The sequence below is a fragment of the Hipposideros armiger genome, unplaced genomic scaffold (genome assembly GCF_001890085.2).
Source record: "Hipposideros armiger isolate ML-2016 unplaced genomic scaffold, ASM189008v1 scaffold_295, whole genome shotgun sequence".
NCBI lineage: Eukaryota > Metazoa > Chordata > Mammalia > Chiroptera > Hipposideridae > Hipposideros > Hipposideros armiger.
The window spans coordinates 1,818,788-1,844,476 of NW_017731645.1; the positions used below are offsets into that span (position 1 = coordinate 1,818,788).

A 25,689-nucleotide genomic window follows, 5' to 3' on the forward strand; every position below is an offset into this window, starting at 1 on the left:
ATATTGATGGCAATAAGGAATCATTGTTCGTCTTTCTTTAGTTGTGACAACGGTAATACTTACGCTTAAAAGAAAATCCCTATCTTTCAGCAATACCTACAAAACTGTTTAGAGATGATCTGCTTCAAAATGAGGGAAGAAATACTGGGTTGTCAGGAAAGTCATGACACATTTTTGCAATGAAAACCACAGAAAAAATACGTCATGACTTTTCCAACAACCCAACAGATTAGGCTTGGGACCATAACTACTGAACCTGTTATGGGTACACAGGGGTTCAAACACCAGGCTCTCTACTTATGATATGTGAAAGTTTCTATTATAGAACTTTAAAAACAAAATAATTCTTACTCCATAATTAGAAAAAAGGGGGGCGGACTTCAGGTTAGGGTAAATAAGCACTTCCTTCCTCTCTCCTCCCTAAAAATCACCAAAATGACAAGATAATAGCGATAGCGATGCCGGGGACAAAAAGACTGAGGGCTTTCTATGAGAAAGTGAAAAGGGCAGGTTCATGAAGAAAGAAAGGAGCAGCACAGGTTGTGACCCAGACACCCCTATGTCCTGCCTGCAGAGCTCAGGCCACCCGAAAGCCAGGGTCAGGACTACAGGTGACATAAGAGCTGCAAACAACTCTATGGACACAGGTGGGGGGGTGTGGAATAAGCATTTGCCCCCAGAATACATAAGCTGCTGGAAAGAGTTCTCAAAATAGGTATCGGGGGGTAGGGCACAGAAGAGCCAGCAATAACCTCCACACAGGGAAAAAGAAAAGACAATGCCACCAGGAAGGGAGGCTCCCCCCACCTGGCAACTGTGGGGTCACCAGCTGCCTCGTCACCTCGTCACAGAGCCAAGGGGAATCGCAGCTGCTGACGAGCCCGGTCCACTGCCTACCACGCCTGGCTTCCCATGCCAGAGGACGCCCACGGAAGACACAACTGCACCACTAGACAAGAGTCCATGGCAACGACCTGACCAACCAGGCCCTTTATCCAAAACAAGAATGAAAAGTGAAGATGACAGGTCACTTGAGAAAAAACAAACAGCAAGAAAAACAGATGGAAAAAACACACCAAAAAATAGAAGAGAACTTTAGGAATCGAGGGCCTATCGTTAGAATTCACAGGCTTTATAGATTGTTTTGTATGAATTACTTTCAATATTGTTCTTCAGCAGTGTCCTGGATCATCACCTTAGAACCACAGTCTCACATGACCGCAGGGCCCACCTGTGTGTCTCCACCCAATCACACTGTCACCAGTCTCTCTCAAACGACAGCACCTCACTTGTCATGCTCTTTCTACAAGAACCATTGAGTAGCAACATCTACAGACACTCATGAGAGCCTCAGTTTTTTATCTTCAAAGTCTCCACATTCCTCAAGTTTAAGAAACACTAACAGAGACAAAAGTACAAGAGAGCAGTTAAAAGGCACAGGGGAAGACACGGGAACAACTGCTGCTAAGTTTATTGGATTAGCTCCGTTACAGGGTCTCAGAAAAGACTCAATCCATCATACGATTGTTTCAACTTTCTGCACATCTGAGGCTTTTCATAATCAGTCAGAAAGGACTTTGGGAGGGCCATGGGTACAATCACTATCACAGCGTTTTTGCTATCACTACCAAAATGGTTTTCCATTAACTAGGACGATAAACAGTACTTTTCAGCTTGTGTTAGGAAACCACGCAAAGGGAACGTGGAGAAATAAGCAGAGGGTAGCACTCTCCAGCAAGAGGAAAAGGATCGCAGTGCTCCTGGGAAATAAATGTCGCATCCTTGCGTCCTAGCATCTCATCTGAAAAATCAGTCATCTGAGAAAAACAAGGGCAACAGGTGTCATCTGTAGGCCTGCCTTAAAACAGCCAGTGTGTGGTCATTCGTGCCACCCACACCTTTTCGGGAGGCAGCATCAGCATCCCCAACTCAGAGACAGACAGAGAGACAGAGACAGAGAGAGATCGAGAGATAGAGAGAGCGAGCGATAGAGAGAAAGAGATGACTTGCCCAGAGCTACGCAGCTGTCAAGTGAGGGGTGGAATCAAGCCTGGGGGTGTTTTCAACCCCTATTATAGCCTCTCTGCTGGGTAGACAAGAGTACACCTAAAACGTTTACAACTGTATCAAGTGATGAATGGTGAGATGTTCCAAAGGGAATGAGGAGGGAGAGAAAAGGATGCTCCAGCCCACACTGCTGCAGAAGGCCCCAGGGAGAGAAGGGAGTCCCTTGGTGAATGTCATGCTCTGGAAAGACTGTCATCTGTGGGGGGTGAGGCAAGGCGCAGGCAGACACGGGACAGCCGACACACGCCAGGCCCGGGCAGAGCTGAAGTCGTAAGGAGCTCGACTACAGGAAATACGTACATAGAGCTCTTCAAACTGCTTCTGAATTTCACTGTCCATTTCAATAGCGTTGAAGTTTGGATCCCTGATAGGAAATGCTTCAATGAATAGCAGTGCAGCATTTGACCGGACTTCAGAGTTTCTGGCCTGGAACGATGAAAAAAGAGTGTTTCAGAATCCCAAGAGGACATTCAAAGGCCTCGGTGCAGAGTTCCTAGAGTACAGCTCCTAGGATCTCAGCATAGACTTACTCAGGGGTTAGAGACAATCGTAACATTGACACTGACCATACCTGTGAGACCTGCCTCAAGTTAAGCCTCTCAGTTTGGTGTCGACAGATAGAAGGATCCATTTCCTTGCTTGAAATCCCACCTTGTGTCACTAAGAAACAGTGCCCATCATACCCCACTCCCGACACCAGTTACCTGTGTGTTCACGTAAAGACTCACTGTTGTCACCCTGGCTCCCAGTCACCAGCAGAGGTCTTGAGGGACCAGGATGGCCCAGCCCAGCTCTGTAGGCCACCACAACTCTGCTGCTTTAGTTAGCGTGACGACTCCCCTTCCAACAGGGTAGTCAGCGCTAAGCCAGTTCAGAACCCGAGTTTAATACACCAGAGAAGTGCTTTTAATAAAAGAATAAAACATCCCTCCCAAAATTTCACAAAGCTCCCAGCCTCCAGTCCTATTTCACTGCCTTATTACAACTGTGAATTACACTATGCTAAATTCAACGGCATAATCAGTACATCCTAAGCATGATGGACGATTTAGCATGCACACCTTTAATCCTCTCCATAGGATGGGCTTGTATAGTCTGTAAAGCATCTCTTCCACTCCCTGCCGAACTCTCTTCTGATGGTGAAAATAACTCAGCATCTAAGAGCCAAAAGAAGAAAGCAAAGGTAACGTTGTTTTAAAAAAGCATCTGAGATCCTATGTGAAAAAACCCACAAGGAGAGCGGGCTCTCCACCGAAACAGGCACTCGTGCTTCTGTCGCGACAATTCTTTCCTAAGAGGAGCTACAGTGGGCAGGCGTGTGGAGAGCACCAAACGTGCTTAGTCTCTGGAAGAAAGCGTGAAGGAATAAAAGCCAATGAGCTTGGGCTATCAAAAGGTTTGGTTCTACTGCCTGCCGTCCTTCCATTAGCCACATAACCCATGACCTCCAGGATCATGGAAAAGGAGCCAGCTAAGTGGTTTCTGCAGCCCATTCGGGCTCTGACCTGCCGGCTACGACTCTGGTTCTAAGAGCCTGTAATGAACATCCAGAAAAGACAGACGCCGTGCTCAAAACGAGTGTCACTGCCCAGTGACCCTTCACGGCACGAGCTTCCCGTGGACACCAAGTGCCTCCACACGTCCGAATCACCGGGAACCAGGGCTGCTCCTGGGGCGCCTACGCCTCTGGCCTTTCGCCCCACTTTTTCCCAGCCAGAACCTCCCTGCGACCCCTCACAGGCTTCTGTCCCCACAACAGCCAGTTGCCTCACTTCCTCACTTAGCAAGCACCTCCAGGAGCTAAGCTATGTCGGTGAAAAACAGAATAAAAAAAAATTAAACATGTTATGAAACAACTTACATACTTTAAGTGAACCTGAATCAACTTTACCCTAAAAGAACTACAGTTTGGGGATTATTTTTTTTTATTGCTAATTCTTTATTTGGGAGGTTTTATTGATTTTGATATGTGATATTAGTCTACAGTTTGTTTTTTGTGTACAAATTTATCAAGTTTTGGTATCAAGGTATGCTCACATCACAGAAAAAATTACAAACGGCTTTATTAAGATAACTCACAACACATACAAGTCACTCTTTTAAAATGCATAATTCAGTAGGTTTTAGTATATTCAGAGTTGTGCAAACATTACTCTGATCTAATTTTAGAAGATTTCCATCAACAATATGGGGATTTTTATTTCAAATGACTTCTCAAGCATTTCCTGAAGCTTCTTTCAACACATCAATAAAATAATTTAACATATAAATATGATGTTTATCCAAAAAAAAATTTGAGGAAGGAGCTATAATGTGTTATAAGCAATGATAACCATTACTTAAGAGTTCAGGAGTACATTTCAGTTGAAAAGTGAAAGTCAATATTCTTCCTTTTAATTCTTTATGTGCATTTTTCCATAAATTTACCAAACGGTGACATCTGTACTTACATTATCTTAATTACTCAGACTAGCACAGCAGAAAAATCAGATACGAAAAACATTCTTTAGCCATTTGGCACCAAGAGTGACGTGACTGTGTCTCACATCTGTAGTTTAACACGATGCCATTCACATTCCTCATGACGAAAGAGCATATGAAACACCAAACCCGCATGTGAAATAAATGACCCAACTGACCTACAGCTTAGTGAAGCCACGCTGGGGCTGGGGCGAGGGGACACAGTTATCTCTGGGCTCTTTATCTTTGGGTAACTCAAACTAAATCACTGATAACATAAAGAAATGTTTTCTTATCCATTCAAGCTTAATTAGAATGTTTACATTCTACAAATAACTGTAATTTCACTACTCAAAAAAGTAAAGAGAGAGCCTTTGTCCTGGTCAGCTTCTTGGCACATGGTTGCCCAAACTAGCGAGCAAACAGCAGGCAAACAGGGCGTCAGGCAGCTAAGGACGCTGCTGACCAACGTAACAGAGGGGACTTTCCAGTTCCTCCCGCCAGGGCCACTGCGCTTACCAGACACCTATCCGTGTGATAATGGCACTGATAACAAAGCCTTAGTCAGACCACTTACAATATGAGGATAAAATTCATATCCAAATTATGAGATTACCTTTTGGAAACAAAATCTTATAAAGAGAAACTAAGGAAACATTATTCACTTGGTTTGCAGAATATCAAAATGGAAATTTAATGTACGAACGCAAATAAAAATAATCTCAAATATCACCTTTCCTGAAAAAAGTGGTAATCGCAGTTAGAAACCGATGATTGAACATTCTATGTCAAATAGTTTAATTAAGGTGGTTAGAATAAAGTTCTGATGTCGTAACAGTACACCTTCCTTTCCTAATTAAAACTTTGCTGGCAGGACAGAGCTGCCAGACACCAAATATCAAGATTCTGAGAATCCCAATACCCGGTGCCCATGAAAGCTTAACCGAATTTTTAAAGTTAACAAAACTATTATCCACAAGCGAAAGATGTGGCGTGGTTTTTGGGGTGCATGGTGAAGGCCGCACTCACCTCTCGCACTTTGGGGTGCACTGGGGACCTCCGCGGCAGGTGAATCCCGTGGTGCATGAAGTCCTGGATGCAGCCATTTTCAATCTCCTGGAATAACAAGCCAAGTGCTTGGTGTGTGTGTGACCTGACCGATGACGAGACAGCAGTCTGAGGACAGGAGTCTGACCTGTTCCTCTATTTCATGAGGGAAAAACCTGGACCCCTCCATCATAGTTTTTCTTTTTTTTTCTTCATTTTTTAGCTGAGCCGTCCTGCCACCTGTTGGCAGCTCAGCGGCAGCTTAGCTCGGGTCGGGCATCGAACCGCTGTTGCTCAGAGCTCACACTCTTGAGCAAGCTCTTAACCAACTGAGCCACTCGGCCAGCCCCTCATCAGAGCTTTTCTAGTGTGAGCGGACACCTTAGCATTCCTTTCATTTGCATAGAGCAGAGAACACTTAGCCTTCTTCTATCTTATTTGATGAGACAGCAACGTGTGCTAACGAGCAGGGCAAGCCTCCCTTCCTAGAGGCTAGGTCAGGCCAACAGGACTGAGAGACCGCGTGAGGGTGGGAGGCCTGTCTGCCTTGGCCGGATCACCTCCGAAGGCTGGGTCTCCCCAGAACTGACACCGAACTACCTCGAAGGTGGGGGCCAGGATTCCAAACTGAATGGAACGAGATCTGTCATGGCCGCCACTGGGAGGGGTGTGGTGTGGGAAGCTCCTCCTTAGGCCAGGGCACCAGGGTCCTCCCGCCAGCACCAGCCCAAGCCCCCGCTGACATGGTGGCGTGGCGTGGCCTGCCGTCCTGCACCCTGTGCCACACCTGGATGCCACGGCGGCTTTCAGGAAGGATGGAAGGAAAGCGTTCCCTAATATCAACCTCTTCTCCCTGCTATGACGTTATTTCCTTCACTACCTGTGGGTGACAACACACTGTGGCACTTGTCATGTGCGCGAAATTTGTGGCACTGCATGCTCAGTATTTGTGCCACAAATACTCCAGCTTTAGGGCTAATCGCCAGGAGTATGGACCTTCTACAGGACAACTAACGGTGTCTTCACCAGCAGCAGCATAGGTTTTAAAAACATGAGACAGCGGGAAGGGCAGATGCTCTAAGACAGGGGTGTCAAACTGGCGGCACGCGGGCCACATGCGGCCCTCAAGGTAATTTTTTGTATACTCGCCGTCAGTAGTTAAAGGGTTAACAAGGGAATTGTGTGTATGGTATTGCCTCAATCTCCCCTAAGCGCTATTTTCTTCATAACAATTTTTTCTATTTTCATTTTATTTCAGAGCATCGTGGACCACAAAAAATTACCTTGAGGGCTGCATGCGGCCCGCGGGCCGCCAGTTTGACACCCCTGATCTAAGAGACTCGAATGACACACAGGCAAATGCCACTGGGAGACTTGCTGGATCCTGATTCCAAAAAAACCTGTGAAGACATTTTTGAAACAAAGCTGAGAAATTTAAATATGGCTTAATTATTTTAAAAAATGCCCAGGAATTGCTAATTGTGCTACACACGTCTGGCATTGTCACCGTGTTTCTGACAGGCACACTGGCACACACAGATGAGACGGCACGTCTGAACTTGCTGAGAAAGTGGGAGAAGAGGGGGGCCTGAGAAGTGGGGCTGCTGGTACTAAGTCGGCACAGATGTAGTCAGATCATAAGGTTTTAACTATAAACTCCTACTTTTATAACCACTATTGGAAAAAAGGGGGACAAACACTCCTTCCTGTGAGCAAGTTTCGTGCAGTAAGAAAACTGCCATCTCATGCAGAACGATGTTCTGGTTTGCCCACCCCCCACCCCCAAATTATACAGTGTCAAACTCTTCTAGAAGTTGTCAGCAGGGGCTGTGAGGGATAATCATTTGTCCTCTAAAAGTAGAGGTCAGTGATGACCCAGTCGTATAAGCCAAGCTCCAGCTGGGCAGGAATAAACTCCAAACACCAGGTAACCTCCCACTCTGCCTGCAAACCTCTGGTCCACACACACCACTTCAGGGTCTGCTCCCCAGACAGGAAAGACCCCTTTTGACTTCAGAGTAAAAATTTTACTCTCAGGGCAAAAGGAAACACACTTGAGGGCCAGCCGAGTGGCTCAGTTGGTTAAGAGCTCGCTCAAGAGTTTGAGCTCTGAGCAACAGGGTCCCCGGTTTGATTCACAGCCCGAGCTGAGCTGACAATAGGTGGCAGGCTGGCTCAGCTAAAAAAAGAAAAAAAAAAAGAAAACATACTTGAGAACGTAGTGTGAGAAAAACATAAGGGACATCAGAGGAAGATGCTTTCTTTTGATTTTTTTTCCAAAAGTGCCTCTGAATATCTGATTGTGAATTACATAGCTGTATCTTCATAATATCTACATTACACAGTCACTGAAGGTTAGTCACACTCAAAATAAGTGTCTTTAAATCTCAAGAATAATGTAACTAACAGAAGTGGCTTGAGGTTCCTAAGCAGCACCGCCCAACAGAAACAGGTGAGCCACAAACACTATTTTCAGTTTTCTAGTGGCCACATTAAAAACAGAAAAACGAAACAGGTAAAAATCCTTTTAATAATATACTTTGTTTAGCCCACTATATCCAAAACTATAATTTCAACATGCAATCAATATTTTAAAAAATATTCATGAGTTATTTTATATTCCTCTTTCTCCGTACTAGGTCTTCAAAATCAGGTGTGTTGTTCACATCTACAGCACATCTCAATTCAGACTGACCACATTTCAAATGCCCGGTAGCCACACATGGCTGGACAGACAGGTCCAGAGCTACCAAAATGACAGGGGTGAAATCTCGCTTTTACTTCAACTGCACTTCTCAGTGAGTGATGGGAACTTGGAGCTGTGCTCAAGCCCCAAAATGAGTACAAATGAGAGTGAAGACTATATCACACAGAGTCTCAGGATTTGGCCTGATTTTGACAGATGGCATCAACGTAGGTTTTAGGTGACCCTGCTATGACTACTTATTTAGTAACGAGACTATAATAAAAGTAGTAAAATGAAAATACCTCCAAGATTTTCCCTGAAGCCTTTCTCCAAGCTCTGAAATAAATTTCTGCGATGTGTACCACCAAAGATCTATTTAAAAAAAATTTTAAATGTTAATGCATGTTCAAAGGATTATACTTTTAATATATATCATTTCAAGTACTCTCCTATCCTAGGGAAGAAGAAACTCAGTTGAGACTAGTGCTTTGCAAAGTAACCGCCGAGATTTGTTAGCAGACTATAGCAGAAAGTAGAAAAAAAGGAAAGTTAGGAGAAGAGGAACTGAAATGTCAAACTATTTGTTTCTTTCTCGGTTCTGGCTTCCCCAGCACTTTACTAATATTTTCTATGAAACTATGAGAACACAAGCCCAGAATCAAATTCTTAAAAACATTTAAATCTAAATAAAAATTTCAAAATCGCCAGGTTGCTAATTCCTTTAAATGCCAGTGTTGCTTTCAGAATCAGTTAGGGCTCTATTGGTTCAACCCAAATATTCTGCAAATGAGGAAATAGGAGAATGCATCTCGTAAACAGCAGCAGCTTTGCAATTAAGAGATTCTGAATCAAATCTCAGCTCAACATTTACACAGTTGCCTAGCAGAGGGAAGTAGCCACCAGGCCCAGGTCAGGAGTTTGAGGGTTCGACTTTCCAGTGCCGACTAAGTACTCAGCCCCTGGGCACAGAGAACGTTCCCATGAGTGCCGGACTCCAGGTGGGCCCAGGTAGCCCCGGGAGGGGTGCGTGTCTCTGCACTCTCCCTGCAGGGCCCTTCCCACCAAACTCCACGACTCAGGCCACAGCAGATCGGAAAGCAGACATGACATCCAAATGGCATCGTAAGTACTAGTGACACAGCTTCACTGTGACTGAGGCTGAGGGTTAACTGGTAAATAATGCCACTATTTAAAGAACTACCACAAATTAAAATCTCAATTTCAATGTCATTACTGAAAAAGAATGATTTCCTATAGCAGGGGAAAAAACTATCCCGTATACAACAGCCCATAATAAATAACATAATTTAAGACCTAATTTTTATTTTTTTTTTAATTTTTAATTTATTTTTTTATTGCTAGTTTCAGGTGTACAGAACAATGCAATAGTTATCCTTTTTACCCTTCACACAGAAACAATCCCCCTCCCCCATCTAGTGCCCTCCCATCCCCGATATCATGCTTACCTATTACAACTCCATTGACTCCATTCCCACTCTCTACTCCACGTCCCGTGACTATATGTATATATAATTATAGTTGACATATAAGACCTAATTTTTAAAGCTTCCAATATAACTTTTTTAAAAGTCAGGTCAAATAGAATCTGTCAAGTCGAGATTAAGACCGCACAAAATATTAATCACCTTTCATACTTACTTTTGTAATCCCTGTAACTGGTTTTTAATGGTCCCATGGATCATTTTAATAAAATTTACATTCCAATTGAAGAGAGAACTAAGAAATCTTCTTCCCTATAAATTAAAAAAATAGGATATAATGATAAAATTGCAACCAAATAAAATTACCTGTAACAAAACCACAATTCTTTGGATGCTTACTAACGCTGACACTGGCTATTCCGAGCAAAGGAAGCCTCCACAATTCTAACTCAGACCCCACAGGCTGAAGTCCACTCCTGTGTGGGGACAGCAGGGCAGCAGGACGAGGGCGGGAGCCTCCCCACTTGAGTGCGCAGCATCAGACACCACTGAGCACCTTGCCTGCTGGACCCCAGGGCTACATAGTCAGGCAGTTACCACACTGCCCAGCCGGTAAGTTACATGGCCCATTCACATTTTATTCTGTCATCAATTTCCACATAACCTAAAATCAAGGAATGCCTGAAATCTCGGGTGGGAATGGAATTGCACATCAGTTCATTTCATCTTGTATAAATGAGAAAACTGAGGACTTGTACAGTTAAAAGGCTAAGACGTTGCCAAGATAGAATTTTCAAATACATACAGTCCCCAAATTATAAATGGCAAACATGTATCATGTAACAGTCAGTCACATGTCGCTGACTACACATGTGAACCTAAAAGCCAGGATATGTCCTCTGTGTTGAGTGCACAGAAGCACCCCCAGGAGTGCCCTCCGGGCAGCACCATTGCCTCGTCACTGCTCACCAGCACAGAGCTGTTGTCTGCGCAACGACACCGACACACCACACGCGGTGACACCCATTGCAGGGCAGCCACGCATGCGATGGGCAAGTTAAACCCAGTATTTACTGCAAAGAACTTGGCAGCAGAGTACCCGATATTCATCGTTTACCCAGCACGACTGGAAACTGACCTGACCAAATTAATGACTGATTAGGAAATTAAGTTTAGATATCTTCAATTCCAAAGAGCAAGTCAGTTGAAACAAAGAGTTTTAACACTCACACGTGCTTGTCTATGTCCATGCTCTATACGTGCTCCTATAGAGAAGTTAAACAAATGTAATTCATCAGCAGTATGGATAAGCCAATATAAAGTATGTTTGTCTGAATCTCCACTTTTAACTTCTTTACTGTCCCCAGATTTCACAACAATCGTGGACACATGCAGTGTCTTCTGTAAGGCTGATGAGGTGTCAACAGTAATAAGCTCATCAGAGCACTGCCCGGCCTGGGCTAAAGGCTCTGCAAGCATCACCACATGTGCTCCTCACAGGAACCAGTGAGAAACTAACTGTTGTTCCCACTTTACAGGAAGAAGCACTGAGGTTGAATGTAGTCTGACCAAGGCTGTAGTCTGACCCATGAAGTCAACAAACAGGGATCTGAAAACAGCCTTCCTGACCCCAGAAGCCAAAGGTCTTGGTCAGTATGGTCATTAATCACGTATGGCCCTTGACCTTGGCTGGCTGGAGATGGTGCACTGGAGTGGACAAGCCGGGTCCAATTCTGTCTCTACCACTGACCAGCTGTGACCTGGAGCAAATTCTTCATTTAGAGGCATCAGAACTGGGACTCCGACGCCTCCTCTGGGAAGTCTTTGCCCACCTCCCTCAGGGAGGAGTGATGACTTCCCCCTTTGCCTCAAACACGTGTCTAGGCCACGAGCAAGCCAACCCAGAGGCTGCGTGGCACAAGAGCAGCAGCAGTCTTCTCTGCACCCCGAACATGGGAGCATGGTCACGTCTAATGAGCCACTACCAAAAGGTCCTCACACAGCACAGCCGCACTGCCCCACACTACCAGGCAGGCCGCTCGGAAACCTTTAATTCTCTAGCAATCATCTTCAGAAAAGTAAAACAGGTTAACTTTAATAATCCATTTATGTAAGCCAATATATCCACAACATTATCACATAAATGTATAATAAACACATAACAATTATTAACAAGATATTTTACACTTTTTTTCATGCTAAGGTTGAATCCGTGTATTTTACACTCAAGAACACAATCTCGCTGGCCACACTTCACGTGCTCAGTGGCCACATGTGGGAGTGGCCACCAGGACGGATAGTGCAGCAGAGGGTCAGAAGCCTCTCTTTGGATTTACTGGATGGGAGCAAAAAAGAAGTCGAAAGCACTGTTGCGGATGGTTTTGAGTACATGCCAATCAGCCTGGAATGAGGGCAGAGGGTCAGATCTAATCCATGGGGAAATGCTTTCTCAACCTTATTTTTAATCACTCTTAATTTAAAACGCAATCTCAGTTCCCCCAGGATTGCACAGCCACCTGTTACCACCCGATTTAATGAGGAAATAAGCAATGACTTGTAATATGTTTGCTTAATACTGCCATGCAGTAAAAATGAGGTGCAATCTTAGCTTGAAAGCCAAGATGACTCTTTCATTTAAACACTGTATATCCAGGCCGGCCAGGTGGCTCGGTAGGTTAGAGCACGAGCTCTGAGCAACAGGGTTGCCAGTTCGATTCCCACATGGGCAGTGAGCTTCGTTCAAGCTGAGCTGCCACTGAGTCAACTCCCACATAGGATGGTGGGCTGCACCCCCCTGCAACTAAGATTGAACACGGTACCTTGAGCTGAGCAGCTGCAAGCTGCCGACGGGTGGCCAGATGGCTCAGTTGGTTAGAGCGCGTGCTCCTAATAACCAGGTTGCCGGTTCGACTCCCGCATGGGATGGTGGGCTACACCTCCCCCACCCCACCCCACCTCGCAACTGGACAGAAAGTGGCGACTGGACTTGGAGCTGAGCTTCCACCCTCCACAACTAAGACTGAAGGACAACAACTTGACTTAGAGCTGATGGGTCCTAGAAAAACACAATGTTCCCCTTCCCCAGTACTGTTCCCTTCCCCAATTCCCCAATAAAATCTTTAAAAAAAAAAACACTGTATAGCCAACATGCAAACAGCAACTATACAAACATTAACTATACGAACTTAGGAAAAACATGCACTAAAAAGCAGTTCACAAATAGACCAAAAAAGAGAAATCTATTTACCTCTTCCTTCTTCATATAATTAACATTAATGAAGCACTCAAGTAGCATATTTTTAATTTCTCTACTTTCCTCCAAATCATAATCAAAGCAATATAGGGCTTGATGAATACGCCAAAGCCGACATATGTCTGCTCCCTAGGAATGACATAAAAAAGAAAAATGTTAAGAGTTTTTTAATAAATAGTAAGGTCACATTTCAAATTAACTGTAATACTTTATATTATAAATTACAACTCTAAATTATTCATCAAAAAGAAAGAATGACAAGACAAAACAGATTTTAAAATTTGCAAATGTCACCTGCGACCCTAGAGAACACTTTTGTAAAACACAGGCAAAGCAAGTGGACCCCTGGTGCCCAGCACTGGGCAGCAACTTCCTGCGATGGAGGATTCTGAGGCTGCAGTCCAGGGGCGCAGCCGTCAGCCCCATCAGGCTGTGGGACAATGAAGTGTGTGACTGGGGTGCCTGAGGAGCCCGATTTTTTATTTTCTGAACTTTAAATTTAAGTGTAAAGAGCCCCATGTGGCTAGTGGCTACTGTACCAAACAGCGCAGGTGTCAACCATTAGGAAGACATTAAGTCTTGATTTAAAGGCTCAACAAAAAAGGCAGGGAAAATAGATTTTAAAAAGATAAATCAATGATGGCTTAAGGATAAGTTCTGACATAATCAGGGGTTTTCAATCACTCCTACAGCCCACAGGAAGTCAAATAGCTAGCTGAGGGTACAGCCAAAAGGGTCCTTAGTGCCACAAAACCGACTGAGACAGATGCTCACACTCAAGGCAGGCCCAAGCTTTCCAGAAAGCTGCAGGCAGCATGCACTACGGCCTCCAAGTTCAAAGAAAAGGAAAACAGAGGAAAAAGAGCTCCAAGTTCAAACCCCCTGCCCGACTGACCTACGAATTTCATTTCGAGAAATCTGTCATAAGGAAAGATACAAGAGGGGAATGTCAGAGAGAAATTCCTAAATATCCCTAACATGACAATGATCACCTTGAGTGATTGAATTATGGATTTTTATCTTCCTCATTTTCCCTTTTCTTCACTTGCCCAATTTTCTAAGATGAATGTAAGTATCTGTTGTCTTGAACAGGGGGAAAAATGTTCTTTTTCTGGATTTCTGAACTGCATACCAAAGATTAAAGGACAGAAACAGCCCATGTCCCATCCAAGCTGCAGACATGCTCTCCGCAGGTCCTCAGGCCTGGGCTGCAGTCTGAAAAGACCCCACGCTGGGGGCACGTGCACCTGGGTCTGCCCCCGATGTCCCCCACAGGGCACGTCCCATCTTGTCCACTCCCGCGTGGGCTCTGCCTCTCGGAAGACCACACCGACACAGGCAGCTCACCCCAGGCTCCTGTGTCAGTCTTGTTACTCCCTCTGCCTTGAACTCACACAACAAAGCGGAAGTGGACGAGTCACCTCGCAATCATAAAGTGACATGAAGGAGGACAAGGGGCACACACATGAGGGAGACGGAGGAGAAAGCCTGCACACGGCGATACCGAGGAGCCACTGCCCCTCCTTGACTGCCAACCCTGAACATCCCGCAGTTAAGAAACACCCTGACTGGGGAAGCCACCAGTCACGCCCCTCAAGAGAAAACACACCTCCTAAGTGACACGAACACGCGCACTCTTTAAGTCAAGTTCGCGTTTAGAAAGTGAACCCACTGTTTTTGTCTCGAGGCTCTTCCTGAGCAGCATGATGAAAGCCGTCTTCCCCATGTCTTCTTTGGCAGGCAGGCCTTTCTCCCACCATGTAACGCACAAGTCCTGAATGGAACTCTGCAGCTTCCGTTCAGATTCAGGCAGCGCGTACAAGATACCTGCGAAAGTCCAGTAATTGTTCAGTCAGCAGATTCAGAGTCAACAATGCAGAGAACAGTGATTTACAAAGGTTTGCTAAGCGAATGTCAGTTTATGTTTAAGTTGCCAACGATTGACATACGTACATTATAGAATATAGACGATGTTAATTAAAATATTGTTTTCCTATTGTTATGAAAGCAGGCCCAGCAGAAGAGAGGATTTCAGAACTGGAAACTCAGAGGGCAAGCTGTCCAGGCCCCTAATTTAAGAGGCAGGTTTCGAGGCCCTCCAAGTTAAGTCCAACGACACGATGGTGACAGTTCTCCAGAGCCAGGTCCAGTCAGCTGACAGGGAATCCACCACAGCCATCCCTCGGTGTGCTGACCTCAATTACTGACTCATGGAGGAAAAACGGTAAAAGCAACTACGATAATGAATACAAGCACTGCAGTGCTCTCATTACCAGAAAAGCTGCAGAGTTCAATGCAAACACTCACAAGGTACTCACACCTGTAGCCCACAGGTATCTGAACAACTCTCACTAACGGAAAGTTCCTGAGTTAATGGGAAGCTGGGAACAACCACGTGTTAGCACTGATCAGCTCACCAAACAGTTATTTGGAGGCTGTGCAAATAAACACACTGTTAGTAACATTCACAAAGCACTTAGGAGCTATCTTTATACTGACTTTGGATGACTTCTTAATAAGATGCTATTTCAATGCAAGAATTCTGAATAAAACAGCTTACTACACAGATACACTGAGTCCAAGTGATGCTGAGAATGAAAAGCTTGGCGACAGAATTTGTCACATGAAACCACTTACAGTCACACAATGAAGCGAGGGTACATGAGAGCTTCTTCTTAAAAATCATTACTTAAAATTACTTCTGTATCAATAATTTTATTTAGTATTTTATACTTACATCTTTTCATTATTTTAGTCTAGCATTCCTCCTAAATTAATAACTATAGTTTTACACTTTAGTTAAAACTTGAAAAGTACCGTGATACAAATTTTAATATAAGAAAACTCCCCAAGAGTCAACAATTATTCCTCAGGTGATGTTCACGACATATTTAAAGAAAAAAAATCAACATCACAAATGTTGGGTTAAACTGCCACTATCTCGGCCGGCCGAGTGGCTCAGTTGGTTAAGAGCTCGCTCAAGAGTTTGAGCTCTGAGCAACAGCGGTTCGAGGCCAGCCCGAGCTGAGCAGCAGTTCAGTTCCTGGTCTGAGCTGAGTTGCTGCTGCCAACAGGTAGCAGGATGGCTCAGCTAAAAAAAAAAAAAAAAATCCATTCTAAACTGAAACTATCTCCATCTGAGAAATTTAGATTCAAACTATTTTCCCTTAATAAGCTCTCATTATTGGTCCTGTAGGTCAAGTAAGACATTCGTGAAAAACCTGCAAACAATGGCAGTCAGTTGCTCAGTAATGCATATTTCCACCATCTGAAACATTTGTATGCAGCTTACACTAAACTATTGGGTTGTCGGAAAAGTCATGACATATTTTTTCTATGTTTTTCATTGCAAAAATGCGTCATGATTTTTCTGAGAACCCAATAATTACTCAGGACAGCTCTTGAGAGACTACTCCTTTGCTCCTTTTCTGGCCCAAGTAGAGCCTGGTTGCTCAGTTACACCTTCCTGGCACTGCTGCTGCTGCACAGCCCTGATTCCCTTTCGCAGAGAATCATTCAGACGCCCCACTTCTAAATGTACCACATTATGACAAATCAACTCACCATTGAGTATCACAGTACATTCCAGTAAGGCCTCATAGTTTACATGTTCATTTCTTACAGATACAGAAGCAAGAATCACAGATGTAATTGCATGAATTATTTCTATGTTTCTTTTCTATAAATAAAAAGTCAAAGTACAAGTTAATTAAAATCAACTTAAAATTCAATTTCTAAAAAAAATGTAACAATTACCAAATTTATAAAGATCAGGCCACACTTGTAGCTTATTCTAAAAAGTGAATTAAAGCTGTATTGCAGCTGTCGGAAAAGCACACCAACACTGATTACTGGATTCATAATGGCAGAACGAGAAAAGGGTAAAACTACAAGCGGTTTCTAATATTCTTGACTTCTAACTTTAAATTTGTTCTTAACTTAAAATTCAATTATGCACAATAAATAATTATTTTCTAACCAAAAAAGGGGGAGAATATTTCATTTGTGACGGACCAAAACTACCATTTTTGAACCATGGTCTGTCTCCATGTTGTCTTCAGCCTGGGTCTCCACTGTCTGCCACCCGTCCACTGGGCTCTCTAACAGCACATCTGTGAGTAAATTCTTGAGTCTTTGCCATAGCTCTTCTTTCTGTTTCCTTGATAATTCATCTAGTAATTCATTTAGGTTGAAAGGGTCAGAAGCATCTTCCTATAAAATAAATAGAAAGCATTACATTTCATGCACAAAAAATTAGTTCCATCGTTTTCATAACGGCATCAAAAGAAAATTTTAGGTACGAACTCAGTTACAAGTTCAAGAGTTTGGTTGTAGTTGTTAAAAGCCATTCCTAAAAGGGAAAATACACAGGTTATCAGGCGGAAAGTAGCAGATTCCTCCTCCACCTACCTATTCAGCTTGAGTATCCTAATTCTCAGAGTTAAAATTTCCCCCACTTCACAAAATCCTCCCTGAAATCCGTCTATGCAGGTGTCCAGCGTCCCCAGGCCTACGGTCAGTTCACGGAAGTATGCCAGGGCCCAGGTGGTAATAAGGCAGCCAGGCCAACTGCTAGCACTCTGAGTGCCTGGTCTCTAACCTGACTCGAGCCGTCAACACCCACCTTCCAGGTGTCTGTACACACCATTCTCCTCGTTAGCCAATGGGACCATTTGAGAGCCACTCAACTATGCTTCAAACCCCTGAGCCAACCACCACTTCCTCACTGAGCAGGTGACCTCACCCATTCTTTGATATAGCAAATGGAAGCCATTATCAACAGGGCAGAGAACCCAGCTTAGGGGGACCCCCTGTAGCCAATGTGAGCACCAAAACAGAGAGAGTGATGGATTATAACCCACAGAATAAAATGAGAATCAGTGAGGCCATACTGGCAATACATACACACATACAAATAATTAACAGCACATGGAATGCCAAAGGAGAAACAGAAGAAATCATAGTCATTACTGTGATAACTGATTCCCGCAAGAATCATCAATGATGCTTGATGTGTGTGGAGCGCGGTGAGGAGCAAGCAGGGCAGGGAGCGCGTCGCACCACTTCCCAGATGACCTGGTCATTACGAAGGTGGAGACAGCCGCTTCACAGTGGAGAAATCTCGTGGACGCCCCCGTGAGCCACGATTAAAACTCACATCCCCTGCAATGGGGCACAGTGACAACACGTGCCTGCACTGAGGAGCATGGCACGCTCCTGCCAAAACGCGGAAGACGAATCTAATCAGATCATCCGTCAGACAAACGCAAAGTGAAGGGTATGCCACCAAAAGGCTGCCCACACTCTCTAAAACTGTCAGCATCATACAGTGAGGTCGAGAAACTCTCCAGATTAAAAACACTAACAAGTCGGCCGGCCGAGTAGCACGATGGTTAAGAACTGGCTTGGGATGCCAGAGGGCCCCGGTTCGGATCCCACATATGAGGGCCAGTGACACTGCCCTCTACAGCTAAGATGCTGAACAACAGCTCAACCTAGAGCTGGGCTGCCGTGAGTCGCCGGCGACGGCGTAGGCTGCAGACCCTGTGGCAGTGGGTTGCCATGGGCTATCGTATGTAGCCAGCAGCCAGCAGCCAGCGTGAGCGGCCAGCAGCCACAGTGAGCGGCCGTCCAGAAGCCGGCGACTGATCTGCCTTGCCTGGGAAGAGCGCAATGATGGTGCCAACTTGGGCCAGTGAAGCAACGTCCTCCACAACTAGACTGAAGAACAAAACGACATCAACTTGTCTGTTCCCCTTCCCCCAATTCCCCAGCACTGTTCCCATTCCCCCAATTCCCCAATAAAAATCTTAAAAAAAAAAAAGAGTGGTTATCTTTAAAAAAACAAACAAACAAAAAAAAACACTAACAAGTCCCAACAACCCAAATGCAAAGTGCGAAGGTGGATGGTGCTGGGTCAGGAAAAAAGAAGCATGAACATGTGTCACCATGACAACGTCAACTTCCCTGACAGGATGACTTCTTGTAATGCAAGGTTGTGTTATAAACGCACTTCTCTCATAAAGAAAAATAACTTCGTCCATGTTGCTAGCAACAGATTTGTTAGATTCCTCTCTACTTCTTAGATGTCACCGATTTGATTTTCATGACATGATCAGAACAAGCGAGGCCTGGGTCCTCTGCCAAGGTCACAGAAGGAGTCGGTGCCTTAATCACCGGGGTTCCTCTGAGTCCCAAGCTGGCTCCTTTTCTCTCATCACACCACACAGATGACCCAATGCTATCCCACAACGAACGCTTCCCACTGGAGCCCACGACACGCAGATTTGTCTCGAGCCCAGACCTCCTTCCTGGGCTTCAGACACACCTGCCCACTGAACATCTCCTTGGTGCACGTGCCCTGGGCAGTCATTCTACGTGTCCAAAATTGAGCCATCTTCTTTCCATACCTGCCCTCTGTCCACTTCATGACCTCGCTGAACGGCACACGGCAGAAACCAGGGAACCTCTTTGGCCCTTTCCCAGCCTGTGTCCCATCAATCCGGTGCCATCACCTACCACGTGACAGCTCCCAAGGACAACCACACCTCCCTGTTTCCACGTCCTAAGTCAGCCCCCATTCTGAAGGGCACAGCCTCTTCCTGCTCTCCATCTCTCCTCTGCCTCCCTTCAATCTATTTTTCATGTGCAGCCACAAAAATATTTCCAAAGGGCAACTGTGATTTTTGCCATCCATCGCTTTTGTCCCACTAGCTTTCTCTCCCTCTTCTGTTCCGTTCATGCAGGTCACACTGCTTAAAGCCCCCAACGCCCCTGAGCAGTCTCAGCTCTTTCCACGGCAAAGCAGGCCCCAGGGCTGGGCTCTTGCCCTCTTCCTCAGCCTGCACCACTACACTCTACCCCACACAGTCTTCAGGCTCCCACACACATCCCTCTCTAGTCTTTAAAGTTGTGCCCTCTGGTTACAGCAGTCGTTCCTGCGCCTCTCAGATTCCGCAGCCTGTCCACTGGGATGGGAAACATTCCACGGCTGGACTGGGAGCCCAGCCCATATCCTTGCCCCAGTTCAGCCCTTACTCAGCTGTATTTACACACCGGGACCCACCGCAACACTGTAAATAACCCGAGGACAAAGGAGTATCTTGTTTTCCTATTTCCTCACTATGCCACTTACACACGTACAAAAGAGCAATAAATATGTAAGTAAGCAGAAGCACATTGCATCACAACACTCAGCATCCTTACAGCACCTCTCTTAAAAGAAAGCAGGAAACAGAATTTGTGAGTAGTTGCCCATCAACTGGTCTATATGAGTATAGTTTGTTTCACTTCTTAAAATAAACCTTGGGGGCCACCTGAGTGGCGAGATGGTTAAGAACTGGCTTGGAATGCCAGAGGACCCCGGTTCGGATCCCACATATGAGGGCCAGTGACACTGCCCTCCACAGCTAAGATGCTAAACAACAGCTCAACCTGGAGCTGGGCTGCCCTGGGTCGCCGGCGACGGCGTAGGTTGCCATGGGCTACCGTGTGTGGCCAGCAGCCAGCGTGAGCGGCCAGCAGCCACAGTGAGCGGCCGTCCAGAAGCCAGCGACTGATCTGCCTCGCCCAGGAAGAGCGCAATGATGGTGCCAACTTGGGCCAGTGAAGCGACGTCCTCCACAACTAGATTGAAGAACAAAACGACAGCAACTTGTCTGTTCCCCTCCCCCAATTCCCAAGCACTGTTCCCATCCCCCCAAATCCCCAATAAAAATCTTTGAAAAAAAAAATAAATAAATAAAAATAAATCTTGGACTCATGTCTTGTGGGGGAGACCACTTCACAGTCGGTGTAGAGGTCTGACCACCACACTGTATTTCGGAAGCTGATGTTGAATAATATTGTATGTCAACTATAATGATATATACATATTGTCACGGGACATGGAGTAGAGAGTGGGAATGGAGTCAATGGAATTGTAATAGATAAGCATGATATGGCGGGGGGAGGGCAATACAAGGGGAGAGGTGGGTTGTTACTTTGTGAGGGTGAACAGGATAACTATTGCATTGTACTGTACACCTGAAACTAACAATAAAAAAACAAAACCAAAAAAAAACCTTGGTCCCTAAGGATTCACTGAGATGACGATATTTCATTTACGGACATAATGCCTTTAGAACAATGTTTTACATTAACAGTCAAAATCACAAGAAAGCTAAACATAAAACTTACAGCAAGTTGAACAAATTGCAAAAACTCTTCAATCAGCTCCTTGGACACCGCTTGTACAAATGTCTCACGCTTTTCCATGCCAGATGAACCGTGTTTCATGTGGCATTTATTCTGTAATTGCGGAAAACACAATCATTCAGAAACTTGCATTTGCAAATATATCTTCTCCAACAAGATGTAATTTGGTACTGGCATCCAAAACCGCAAGAAAAATCCTCTACCATCTATGGTAGACAGCTTCTGACAATATTCTGACATAAAACAAGTTATAATACCTAAAAAACAATTCCCTTATTTTTATTACTGACATAGTACCAGCAAATTATGGTATTATCATCTGTTAATGAAACTGTCACCTAAGGAAAGAGACATCCAAAAAGGGGCCTCGGAGGGGCACCCTTGTCAGGAAGGCGCTCAGGCAGGTCTGAGTCAGCCCAACAAGGACAGGCGACCCAGCTGCTACATCCTAGAGACCCTCCCCTCCCAAAGGGCCGGCCCTCCCACGCACAGTCGGCTTGTTTTTCAGCCGCACAGGGTCACCTGGGAGCCTGTCGCTGTGCATCAGCTGTGCCCAAGCACAGCGGGCCCCCGCCCCACGGGCCCTGCAGGGAACCAGAGCTCAGGGGTTTGGGGCTGTGCGCTGCCAGCTCCCCTGGGGGTCCCCCAAGAAGCCCTGTTTCCCACTTACACCACCTGTACTGGCAGAGGCCTGTCTGCAGGACACCAACCCGAAGATAAAGCGCCAAAGGATGGAACAGACCACATTTTGCCATGTGTAATGCGCACCTTTTGGGGGAAAATAAGGATGCGCGTTACACATGGGTAGCGCTGTGCTAATTCCGAGTCCCTGAAAGTTTGGGCCAAAAACGTGGGTGCGCACAATACACGGCCAAACACGGTGCCTGGAACGGCCCCTCACGGTGACAAGACACGGAAACGCGCCGTTATAAACAGCGATATGGGAAGTGACTGGTCCTCGCGGCGACCGCTAGGAGGACGCAGAGCCACCTCAGACACAGACCCCAGGTCTCGGGGTCTCCAGTGAACCCGCAAAAGCGGGAAACAGCTTCCCCACCCACGAGCCTCTCAAGTGTGGCCACCTCCTCCCCGGGCGCAAGGGGAGCAGGTTCGGCCCACGGGCTCAGATCCGCCGATTTAAACAGGAGCCGCAGCTGGACGGGCGGAAGCGGGCCGCGCCCCGTCGGCGCTGACAGCGGCGAGGACAGCTCCCCGGGCCCCAGTCCTCGCCCCACGCTCCCCGCCTCCCAGAGGCTCGCTCGCCGTCCCGGCCGGGCTGCGCCCCTCGGGGAGTGACGGCCATGCCTCCGCGGGTCCGAGACGCGCTACAAGGAGGCACCGCGCCGCGTCACCGTCCGCAGGCGGCGCCCCAGCCTCCCGCCCGCAAACCTCCTCCGGAGCAAACGCCCGCCTCACCGCCGAGGCCCGACAGCGGGCCCCGGGCGCGAGCCGGGAGCTGGTCCGCTCCGGGGGGACGGCGCGGGCGGCGCGCGCTCGGGGCCTCGGTGCCCGTGGCGGCCGCGTCTCCTCAGACGCCAGCCGGGCCATGGGCTCGGACGCGGCCCACGCGGAGGCTGCGGTGCTGGGGGCCCGACCCGCCGAGCCCCACCGTCTCCCGGCCCCCGGCCCTTCGCCCTTCGCGGCCCGGCACCGCGGCGCTCACCTCGCCCTCAGGGTCCGCTGTTTCCCGCGTTCGGAACAGATTCAAAACCGCCCGCGCCCGCGCCCGCGCCCGCGCCGCGCTCCGCCCGCCCGCGCGTCACCACGCGCCGCTCTCGCGAGACCCGGGAGCGCCTGGGTGGGGCCACTGGAAGGCGTGCGTCCCGCCCCGCGCTCGGGCCCCGCCCATAGGTCCGCCCAGTCCAGCGCCAGGGTCCCGCCCACAGGCCCGCCCATCCCCGCCCAGCGCCCGGGCCCCGCCAACAGGCCCGCTCCGCCCCGCGCTCGGGCCCCGCCTCTTCCACGCAAGCTCGGATACTGGTATTTTTAAAACTGTGGCATCACTCAAAATATATTCAATGAAATCTGAATACTCTAGCAATTGGATACCTGTTACTTTGAACTCTTATTTTCATTCCATGTCTCCCTCATAATTCTATCCTGATGTAATATCTATTTGTGCTATGCAGTCTATGGACCCTGTCTCCAGCACAATTATATATAAATTGATTTTTTAATATTGTGTGACCATCGTGCTTTAGATTTGACAGCTTCCACATTTAGTGGGGATATAAACAGCTCAAAACAAAATTCATTATAAAATTTGTTAAGTACGGATTAAATATGAAACTGAAATTTTGTTGAAGCACATCTCTCAAGGCTATGGTTAACACTGCTTCTCCCAGTCACTTTATGCTCCCAAAGATGAGGCTTCTAATCTGCTTTTCATTTTATAGATGTAAACACTGAAAAACTTCTTCACATAAACAAGGGGCAGACATGGAAAACTCATAGCCATGTCCTCAGCTAATTACTTGATTGGGCTGCCCTTCAATTTTTGTTGAAAGCAAAAATTTGAAAACAACCTGAATTTCAAAAAGATTTTTTTATCCAGTCATTTGACAACATTCACTTTGTCAGTTTCTAGGGAATATACCAAAAAACCTTTACCCAGGTCCATCACATTACTATTAACTATTATATATCAGTTACTTTTTCATTTCAAGGTACTTTGTCAATACCATTTTTTTATTTGTTTTTTTTTTGTTTGTTTGTTTGTTTGTTTGTTTGTTTTAGCTGAGCCATCCTGCTACCTATTGGTAGCTTAGCGGCTGCTCAGCTCGGGCTGGCATCGAACCGCTGTTGCTCAGAGCTCAAACTCTTGAGCGAGCTCTTAACCAACTGAGCCACTCGGCCGGCCAATACCATTTTTTTAAATAAAAGCTTTTATCACTTGCTTTATGTGTTTTCCCCACACCTTGGAGAGCTGCATATTTAAATCACTTAGTTTATGAAGAATGTCTTCCAAGACAATCCAGCAGGTAAATCCAGGGCTCCCTGTGACGCTAATCAGCCCAAGCAGAAGTAACTGCCAGGAAAGCCTGGGAGAGGATCGCAAACTCCTGAGAAGTGGAGTGAGTCTCCCCGATGCAGCTCTGATGTCAGGGTAAACTCAGGGCTGCCTAGCCTCAGCCAGTCCTCCTTGCTCCAGCAGCGTGAGGGCCTGGAAGAGGATTGTCACCAGGGGTCCAGCATGACCACTCCTAGGCTGAGGCCCCGTCTCGTGAGGCTTTTGTCTTGTGAGGGGAAAGGGAAGGCCCAGAAACCCACATTCCGTGTCTGGGTGCTGTCCTGACACGCCCTGCGCTCCCTGTTCACGCCTGTCACACACAAAGGCCACACCGCAGGCTCTGCCATAGCCTTTGTTGTTCCCCTTGTCTTACTCACCCCAACACCCGAAATCCTCAGTCCATTGACAGCAGAATTCCATGTGCCCAACCTGCCTGCATGACCCCCACCTCCATGCCCCAGCCACTCTCTGTGAGGACATCCCCCCTGTGACTCCATCTTTCATTCTTGAACTGTCCAGAGTGGATTCTGTCTCAGACTGAACCCAAATTAACTGGAGGTCTCAGGGAGGGCGAGGTGGGCGCCACTGTCCTGGTGGTCCGATGGAAATATAGTGGGAGCCACAGATTCAACTATGGACCCCCAGTAATCACACTAGAAAAGGTAAAAATCAGTAGGCGGGGCAAATTTTAATCATGTTCCTTATTAAACCAATCAGATCAAAAACATTGTCATTTCAACAATATATAATTATAGCCTTTTGGGGAGCTGGGGCACTGGTCTGTGAGAAGGCTGTAGCACTGAGGCGGGCACAGGAGAGCCCACGAGAGCACGGGGGCTCTGATGCATGTCAGCAGGGGTCCAGTGTAGCCAGTGACCCACATCACACTGGGGGGCCAGCCCCTCCACCTCCCCCTCCCTCTCTGATCAGCACCCCTCCCCTGCAGCCCCCCAATGCTTACACATTCAAAAGGAAACCTCGGTTATCAGCTTCCTGAACAGCCTTCCAGAAATACTTTCTGCCTAATAAAAAGTATGTAATTTATAATTTAATCATAATAATTATAACGGAAAATAAGCTAAAAAACAGGTGGCCACTGCTAATAACTTAAAAGCTCACTATACTGACTGATTCCAAGGAGCTTTCCTCAGCCATTCTGGGCAGAACGCACAGGTGGAGCAGCGTGAAGGGCCAACAGTCCCTGGCCCACACCACCCAGTGGCCTGAGTCACGGATTCCGAGAAAGAGGGAGTGCTCCTGGCTACGCAGGAGCCTGCGGTGGGTGGCAGGAACACGCCCTTCCTTTCTGTGGTTTTACACTGTACTGTCTCTAACAGTTTGAACTTGGGCACTGTGGATGTATCTGAACAATTAGAGACAAAGCAGAAGTACTGGAAGCTCAGGGCCCACACTTGCCCCCGACCCCCAGATTGGAACCCGCAGGCCCCACAGGACACCTGCTGCACCCCAAGTGAGACCGCTTAGGGAAAGCTGGGGTGCACAGAGCAGAGCCCTTTGGATTCCGGGA

At 46.6% G+C, this 25,689-nt stretch overlaps 1 protein-coding gene across 4 annotated transcripts in view; it reads right to left on the reverse strand.

Moving 5' to 3' along the window:
• Positions 1–22,903, reverse strand: part of NCAPG2 (non-SMC condensin II complex subunit G2) — a 55,750-nt gene extending 32,847 nt beyond the window's left edge. The window contains exons 1-12 of one of the 4 annotated variants that reach the window (XM_019659115.1): positions 22,761–22,776; positions 21,827–21,919; positions 21,134–21,244; positions 16,979–17,167; positions 16,520–16,634; positions 14,628–14,782; positions 12,950–13,084; positions 9,920–10,014; positions 8,563–8,632; positions 5,557–5,643; positions 3,129–3,224; positions 2,368–2,493 (exon numbers count right to left, since the gene is read on the reverse strand). In XM_019659115.1, coding sequence (XP_019514660.1) covers positions 2,368–2,493; positions 3,129–3,224; positions 5,557–5,643; positions 8,563–8,632; positions 9,920–10,014; positions 12,950–13,084; positions 14,628–14,782; positions 16,520–16,634; positions 16,979–17,167; positions 21,134–21,244; positions 21,827–21,898 — 1,251 coding nt within the window. In that variant the 5' untranslated portion in view covers positions 21,899–21,919; positions 22,761–22,776. Of the gene's footprint in view, positions 1–2,367; positions 2,494–3,128; positions 3,225–5,556; positions 5,644–8,562; positions 8,633–9,919; positions 10,015–12,949; positions 13,085–14,564; positions 14,783–14,908; positions 14,990–16,519; positions 16,635–16,969; positions 17,168–21,133; positions 21,245–21,826; positions 21,920–22,760; positions 22,777–22,814 lie in introns of those variants that run through there. The other 3 variants (XM_019659116.1, XM_019659117.1, XM_019659118.1) reach the window with 3 other exon arrangements.
• Positions 22,904–25,689: the final 2,786 nt, after the last annotated feature.